The sequence below is a fragment of the Anarrhichthys ocellatus genome, unplaced genomic scaffold (genome assembly GCF_004355925.1).
Source record: "Anarrhichthys ocellatus isolate YVR2014 unplaced genomic scaffold, GSC_Weel_1.0 scaffold20, whole genome shotgun sequence".
In the NCBI taxonomy this organism is placed as follows: Eukaryota; Metazoa; Chordata; class Actinopteri; order Perciformes; family Anarhichadidae; genus Anarrhichthys; species Anarrhichthys ocellatus.
In genome coordinates, this window is record NW_022280050.1 from 3,841,861 (window position 1) to 3,850,752 (window position 8,892).

Sequence of the window (8,892 nt, forward strand, 5' to 3'; positions counted from 1 at the left end):
TATATATATATATATATATATATATATATATATATATATATATATATCTCTCTCTCTATCTGGCTGTTGTATTTCCTACAAACAAATCCACCTGGCGATGATAAATGTGAAAGTGCTGTGATGTAACTTGGGCTATTCTGTGATGTTAGGCCTAACCAGCAGAGATCTATTTTAGATACACCTACATTATTTTTTAAGTAGCCAATAGTTCAAATGTGTTTCTTGGTATTGAAACTCAACTGTGAACTGTGTTGAGTTGCAAAACACCAACAGGGAGCTGTAATGTAAAGTTAAGCCTTTGCCATTCCCTTGCACAAAGTGACCAGAATATATTTACAACTCTTAAGCAAAAGACCCTTTTCACAGCAGCCATTTTGACATGTCATAGCAGGGTAAACACAGGTGTAATTGAAACAATTAATTATGGTCCCGTTCTATTTAGCGTGTCAATCATTCTAGTGAGCCAGCATGCACAATACCAGGGCCCTGGCCAACCTAAATAGAACAGGGCCAAACTTGATGTTATTAGTTACACGGTGTTTACCCTGCAATGAGATGTCAATGATATTGTCACAAGAGGTTGACGATAGTCATAAATTATGGGATGCCCTGTTCGTTATATTAGTAGTTAATATTCCTACTATGTGTAAAGGCTTACCTCTCCAGCAGGGATGCCCACGGAGAGCTTCTTGACAGCAGGGACCTTCTTCTTGAGTTGTTGATAGACCTTAGTCAGCTGGTTGACCTGCAGTATATCTGTGCTGGCCGCTCCACTGGACACCCGTAGGCGCTCAGTCGCCACATCCTCGTCCTCGTCCTCACAAGCCACCAGTGGCACCGTCTTTCTGCCCCATATTAGATTCCTGCAAAAGTATTTTTTTTATTATAACTACTAAGTGTGATGTTGATGTGAGTAACTGGCAGAGAGACAGAATCTGTGATTGAGTCAACATTTTTGACTATTCTTTCACCTAAGTGGTTCAGGCTTCTGATATCTTTTGGGGCCCAATATTATTCAATTATTTTCTTAGTTCTTTTTGAATAAAAAAATATAAAAAAGTAAACTTTTTTATTGCTTTCTTGAATTATTTTAAAGGGCTTTTATGCGTATTCAACCGCTCATATGCATATTCTCTATATACAGAATATTCACAATTACAAGATTGGATGTGTACCACAAGAGTTACCGCCATACCATCTAAGGCTTTTGTTTTTCTCACCTGACTTTGCGTATGAGTGAACTGTTGAGCAGAAGGCGCAGAGTGAAGAACACCAATCCTTGAATGAAAGAGGAGATGAACATCCAGCCCAGGGCATCTGTGGAGAATGGGTTCCGATAGGCGTCAATGCCGTAGCCACTAAGCAGCTGGACTTCTATGTTCTTCCTGGCCAGCTCCATCAGCCCGTTCCCAAAGTTGAACTGGGGGAAGATTAGGAAGGCTTGGCTCAGCCTCTTGAAGATCTCCTGGATGAACTGCAGCATGGAAGAACAGAACAAAAGACATTGAGAAGGGTAGAGGGAGGGTAAGGAGAGAGCAGTGGCGCCAAGATCGACAATAAATTGATTTTGTATTTGCTGATGTGCAATGAATGGATGGCATACCACTCTGATTCAACGTCATATACCACTGATATGAACTTTCAATCGGCCACTTTTAGATCTCGGCGCCACTCGAAGAAATTACATAAAACCGTGTATGCAGTGCTGAGAGCTCATCCTGAATTGGAATCTTCCCTGTATAGAGGTATGTTTGCCCTTGTCACTCCTCTGCTACTCCATATCACTGCAGCTACAAGGAGCGAACAGTCACACATTTAAGTGTGCGTTTAACTACTTCAGATATATAGTTGTTTAAAAAAAAAAGGCATCTTGACTCAGGTAGTCTATACTGACCTCAGGGTTGTGCATTGAAATTTGACCCAAGAAGTATAGGATGGAGGTGGATATGATGGTGTTGACGCTGATGAACAGGTTGATGCACACATAGGCGATAAAGGCCATCTCTGCATCTTTGAAGACGCCTGATAACAGATACATCCAGGGGAACGTAGACCACCTAAGGAATTGACAATAACAGGATACTTTAAACACAGCATCAAGTAAAAATAACGTCACACACACATTAGCATAGCCCTGCTGTGTTGCTTCCAAATAGAGAAAACCCACGGAGACAAACACTCAAAGTGGATATGTAAAATTCAACCAGCCCTCCTCACAGATGCACCGTCTAAAATGATATGACCTTGCATCTTTTGTAACTGAAGTGGATCAGGCCTTTCACAGACTAAACAGGGCAGCTGTGAGCCTGATGAAAAACGGCACCTAAGAATACTGAAAAGGGAAAGAGAAAAAATACCACACCATGAGGAGGATAAACATCAAGTCATGATGCCAAAAGAGAGGTAGATAAATTACTTCTCCCTTTATTCCCCTGGTGGCAGAACATCCTATTTTTTTTGTTCTCTCTTTTCTCTCAAATAATCTGCTAGTTCAATTTGATTGGGGTGTCTGGGAAAGCGAGAGAGCGAAGGGAGAAAGAGAGAAAGAAGAAAAAAAAGTAGGATGGGAAAAGAGAGAAACAGAAACAAACAGAGAGAGCCAGACAGAGACAAAGCATCTGCGTGCAATGGCCAAAAAAAGTTGCTTGGTAGGCAGACTGCGGGAGCCAAGCCATGACAAGGAACAGAAGCAAGAAGGCTGCAGACTGGACCAGGTGGGCGCCGCCTGACAGAATGTGATTATTCATTGCTTGGGAGGGAGACATCTGTCTGATAAATGGGAATCAGAGTGCTGACTTGGCCTCCTAACATTTAAGGCTCAGGACGAGGCCTACGACGGTAACAGGAAACATAGGAGACTAAGTTTCAGCTACATTTAGGGAATCATGTTAACAGCTGCAGTAATCCATCTGTGGGGAAACATGGTGTGTCATTGGTCTGGCACCTTTCCAAAAATCTAAATCTCATTGTCGGATTTAATGGTCCTTGGTATCGTGAGATCACACTAAGCCATGTTGTTATTGCTGCCTGATCCCCCTCCCTCCGTCTCTCTACTGACTTTGGCTTGAGTAGGAGAAACATGTTGGTAGTGCATTTTCTATCAGCTTTTCAGTCCTATCACCATCTGTCTTTGCAAGATGTTTTTTTTTTTTTTTGAGCTGTGTTTGTGTTTGCAGAAGCCTCCTAATGCTCAGTGCTCGTCAGAAAGTAACATACAGTGGAAGCTAGAAAATAGTGTCTATGTGAGGACATTATCTTGAAAATGTAGAGACCATTGTCCTGCTGCATCAAATGATGATGATCAATGATTCTTTTGATGCAATCGCTTGGATCGGAACAGACAAGATATATTTTGTCATGCTGAGAACATGGAACATTGCACCACTGTTAAAAACAAGAAACAAAAGCACTCATACAGGTTGAAACAAGCTCTTCTTTGTTCCTCCAATCCTTAGTCTCCCCTCCCTTGTTGTTGGTACCTTGTGTGATTGTATATAATATACATAGCATCATAAAGACATGCTCTGAACTGCTTTTAGGCCATTTATGGTATTTATGATTGATCAAAAAATCTGTGGGTGCGTCTGTCACTTCAGCTCTTATTTTGTTTTCTTACCCAACCATCTAGGAAGCGGAAAGAGAAGGGGGCACAAAAGGACATTTTTTGATGTTGCAGTGTCTTAACATCCTAGTAATTGTTGAGTGCAATGTTAAAATAACAGATTTAACTAATCACTGGAGCTACAGAAATAAAAATTTGAAAAAATAGTTGAGGTAAAAAATAGTTAGTACAGTGGTTTTGTCTCTGAATAATTCAAATGTTTCGGCCGCATGGCCTGATTCATCGTCAGGTCGCTTCATCAGTAGGCTTTGTAAATCAACCCCGTAAAGTCCCTGTGAAATCACTCACCCAAAGAGTACCAGAAGCAGGGTGACAGCACCCAAATTTTGCCGATCTGTGAATGCTGGAACCTGGAAGACTGCAATCACGGCTACAGTCAAAGTCACAGGGATCAAATACATGATCTATGGAAAAAGACAGGACACGATGCAACAACACGAAGGCACGTCATTCAATTGAATCAATAATATATTCATCTATTTATAATTATATATAATATATAAGTGTATTTTGAGCAATTAATTAATGAATACATTGTTAATCAAGTCTATCTTTTAAATGTTTTGCATATGCTATTGCAATCTAAAATTGAACATGGGGAAGAGATATATTATACATACGTATGTTTGCTTTTAATGAGCATGATTTTGAGACGCAAGGTTTCGACTACATTTGACAGGTTAGTGAGATTTGGGTCTCCTGTTAGGTGATGAAAGGATGTTACCATGTCATAAAAGAAGTTCACAGCCCAGTATAAGGGCTCGCTGATGCCAGAGATGTGCTGGAGCCGCTTGGAGCCACTGTGGTGCTCGCTGACTTCATAGATGGCGAAGCTGGCTGTCGTGATCGAAAAACCCGTCAGCACACACATAGCCACCATGATCTGGAGCATTCCCTGGACACTGTGAGGAAAAAATAGAAACATTCAGATGAAAGTACCAAAACTGCTGTCATTAATTGTCAGCCATGTCCGTAATTAGTATTCAACTACATCAACTTCATTGAAGCTCATTATATTCCTGCAGAGCCTTTTGTCCAGACAAGATCCCAGACAACCAGCTGAGAATTTGATCCCTCAGTTACTCTTCAACCCAGTGCAGTCTTTCAAACTTTCTTGATGCCGCTACCTGTTCATCTCCCACGCTCTCTTTCCTACCCTACATGCAGCTGTAGTACCTTTAACTTTCGCCTCTGGCCGGGGCACAAGTCCGCCGACCAAACGGAATAAACCGCATGAGGCTGAAAATGAGGATGAGGAAGAAGCTGGCGGTGTGACCGAGTCGGAAGGAGACACAACAGCAGAAAGGGAGATGTGGTGGGCGTTTGAGGGCAGCACAAACTACAGAGGATAGCCAGCAGCAGCAGCAGCTACTGACCAAGTTTGTTAGCAGTACGGCCAATATAACCTTAGTATCTTTCCCATGGGAAAAGCTTCCACACTGTGAGAATCAAGACATTTTGAGCAATAAGCCTGTTGTATCTTTAACACGGCTCAGACCAAATCAATGAATCAGTGAGCATGCAGAATATCACGGAGGCGTAGTTGTGCACTTGCGGCTGCTGCAGTACCGAAGCAGGCAAACAGCTATGTAAATACAATAGACAAAGAATAGTGGAGTATGCGAAGAAACCGAAGGGCAGTAAACACAAGGACATAGCTAGTGAATTGAACAGAGAGAACCAACCTTCATGAGGCCACAATGTCAGCTCAATACACTCCTGTAATGATTTATTTGATTTTATCCTCTGGAGCACACACACACACACATGTTTGCATTCATACATGCAAGCAAACACAGAAAGCACTGATTCTGAAGTCTGGGTCTCTGAAGCAGAATGTGGAGTATTTTAAATAAACTCATTTTGGGAAGTGGGGTAGAATCAATCCACCTCTGTGCCACCTTCAGGGCAAACACTCATTCTATCGGCACTCTGATCAATAGTGCAAGCTCAGGGAAATCCATTTAGAAAATCAAATATGGGTAAACACCGCTGTCATGTACCTCCATGCCCTGAGTCCACCCTGACTTTGATATGCTGAATTGAAAAGTAAGATGATTCAATCATTTAACTTGGGCTCATTCAAACAACAGCCAAAAATATTCCTCATGACTTGACTAATTTGGGGATAATTTCACCATTTAGAATGCTGATTAGATTCTATTTTGCAAGTGCAGTCATTGTGATATTGTTGATTAATGAAAGTCAGCTCCGTAGAGGGAAAAATCTAAAGTGCAGGCCTTACATCGAGTCTTCATCATCCGCCCGGCCAAAATAGGGGTGACTGGAAACTGAAATGGCTGTAATAGAAAAAACAAAGTATTGAGTTAGAAATAGAAACAACATGCGGGCTATTTTTCAGCACAGGAACCAAATGAGCAAAGATACTCTCTTAGTCAGCGACACAGTTGAAAAATATAGTGCAAGATGATTTCATTTGCCAGTGCACACGAAGGAAATTGAATTTTCTTTATCATTTTTTCAGGGTCTTCTAGATGCTCACAGACATGAACTGCTCCCCTACATGTCTCTGCTTACATTTCCTGGGATAGGAGAGTGCGAGTTAATCCACAGCACAGCCGTGGAGCAGGTTGGAGGCCCAGGGCTCCACCGAATGGATGGGTTCTGCCATCTAATCCAAATCCGATCCGTAATCATTAACTACTACTCTAAAGTCTTTTACAATGGGAAACGACTACAGATGCAACAAGCAATGATTTTTCCTCATCTGCAGATTTCTTGATTGATTTTTTCATCAATCAAAAAATAGTTTGGTCTAAAAATGTTTCAGTGCCCCAAATTTCATATACAAATTCTTCATTTCGTCTGACCAACAATTCAAAACCCAAAGATATTTAACATGCCATCATAGAGGCCATCAAATATTTACATTTGAGAAGATGGAACCATTACATTTCTGCATTTTCTTCCCTTTATTTTCAAATGCATTAAATAAGGTCTCTTTACAGTTCACGTTGTCCAAAGGTGGATTAATAAACAGTTGAGTTACTGTATATTTTCTCTGGGGGATGCAGACAGAGATTCAATACAAAAAATGACTGCGGGTGGGAGTGATTAGAATCTCCAGTGTGGACAGCGGGCGGGAGTGTGATGGCACATCTGGCAGTTAGCAGTTATATGAGAGTCCTGTGAGGGTGGCATGAAAAAAACGGTTTGATGCCGACCTCTAAAGGATCCCAACCCAGTTGGTACAGCAGTACACAATGTGAGGGTTAGGGCTTCACATTTGACTGATAAACCATCACCTTGAAAAGCAATCTTCTTGGATCTGCACCCCTGACACCGCTGTGAGTCTGCAGGTAACATTCACTCTACCCTCGAGCACTTTTATTTGCCTGTGTGGAAGAAATGTGTGTGTATGTGTGTGTGTGCGTGTATGTGTGTTTACGCCTGCCCGCAGGCAGATGGTCAGGGTGATACAGAGCTAAAACAGTGCTGAAAACGTGGGCCAGTCTCTTTCCCCAGTAAGCGGCACTCATCAGTATTCACCATGCATACTGATGTCAGTCTGAGGACACACAGCACCCCCTGGCTTTAATCCTGGGAAATGAACCATGAGTAAACACTGTTTACAGCTCTCTTCATATTTAGTATACAACATGCACAATCAGTAGCACATTGCTGGATAGATACATTTTACCAATGCTGATGTGTGCATCCCTATTGCACAATCCCAGCCATCAAACATTTGCTCTCTTACTCTTCAGCCTATCTTTTGCAATAACCTGAGTGTTATGTGAATAAAGGACAATCACGGCAAAATATAATGTCTGGAGACCTTTCCTAAAATAACTAAAATATCAACAAATATGAACAGCAATAAATGTATATTACCATGTAAAAAAAACAGCAGGGACCTTTGCTGTCAGTGCATTTGTATTTATAGAATCCTTGATCAATTAAACTGAAAACTCAGTTTACCAGTTTTTTTACAATCTTTATTTCAGCTTACCATATTTATTTGGATCCTTGTCTGCTGGAAGATTGGAGCGTAGGATGAGGTTGCTGAGGCTGTTTAAGTATGCTGGCATTGTGTGGTGGCCCTCTGGGTTGAACCAGACCTAAACCCATGCAGGCACAAACAAAGACATGCACAGAAACCATCACTTGCACTGCTACAGTTTTCAATGTTTTGAAACCAAAGCTTTAAAGATACTTATTATAGTCAAACAACTTTAGGATATGATGTCATGTTTTAACTTTAACTTTCAACTCATCGATGCAGCGATTAAAGTGATAACAACACAGGCAGCAGGGAAGAGGGAGACAAAGTTACCTTAGACAGAGTACGATTTTTGGGCACCGCTGTTAGGTCCATCTGTAAGTCAGGAGGGAGTGGCATGCCAAAAGTAAAGCCACCATACCTGAAACCATACCAACAAATCACATATACATCCAAACAAAGAGCTTTGAGTAGTGCTAATAAAGACTGTGTTTTTTGGTTGTTTGTTTTCATTTTAATCAAATATCTACCTGCAGAGCCCACATTCAAAGCATCTTTAGGCCTTTAGTACAAGGTACTAAAGGCCTAAAGATGAAATTGTTTGCAGTCAACAGCTAATTCGATTTCTGCAAATCCTTGTTTTCAATATAAAACACTGTCCTTGCAAGAGCAACATTGCTAGTTTTAACTATCCAAAGCTTCCCAGTTGGCTGTCATATATTATTTACTGAAAGGAAAAAGAAAGTCTTTAAATGGACACTTGGAGAATCACTATATTTTGTCGTTTGGGTCAATCGTCTACTCTAAATTTAAAACATATTGAGTCCCATACATTGTTTGCTGACGATCTCAAACAAAATTAATTCATCAAACTGATGTAATAATATGAAATGCAATTCATAAATGGGAAATAATATGTAAGCTAACTAGTTGGATTCCCTTGAAACATCGCCTCATAAGGTTGATGCAATCAGAGAGTTGATTGGCACTCAATGCGGCAACATTAACCAGATGTGAACACAGGTTGCATTCACCTGTTCCTGATGAAGTCATTTGCTGTGGCCACTAGGTAGTTCTCCACATTGATGCCATTCAGGTTATACACGATATGAGATGAATGGATCTTCTTATGGGGGGGCTGGAAGTTGTCTCTATCACAAATCTGCAGTGTAGTGAAGAGACAAATACATTAGACTCACCCTTTTTCACAGACACATTCATATATACAAACACAGATGCATAACACACAATACATCTCACACACACACACACACACACACACACACACACACACACACACACACAC

The 8,892-nt window shown here is 41.0% G+C and overlaps 1 protein-coding gene across 1 annotated transcript in view; it reads right to left on the reverse strand.

The window, feature by feature from the left end:
- abca12 (ATP-binding cassette, sub-family A (ABC1), member 12) overlaps positions 1-8,892 on the reverse strand; it is a 58,632-nt gene that overhangs the window by 6,538 nt on the left and 43,202 nt on the right. The window contains exons 55-63 of the mRNA XM_031858497.1: positions 8,621-8,748; positions 7,920-8,007; positions 7,596-7,704; positions 5,868-5,922; positions 4,347-4,524; positions 3,911-4,026; positions 1,895-2,057; positions 1,221-1,474; positions 659-863 (exon numbers count right to left, since the gene is read on the reverse strand). Of these exons, the coding sequence (XP_031714357.1) occupies positions 659-863; positions 1,221-1,474; positions 1,895-2,057; positions 3,911-4,026; positions 4,347-4,524; positions 5,868-5,922; positions 7,596-7,704; positions 7,920-8,007; positions 8,621-8,748 (1,296 nt within the window). The remainder of the gene's footprint in view (positions 1-658; positions 864-1,220; positions 1,475-1,894; positions 2,058-3,910; positions 4,027-4,346; positions 4,525-5,867; positions 5,923-7,595; positions 7,705-7,919; positions 8,008-8,620; positions 8,749-8,892) is intronic.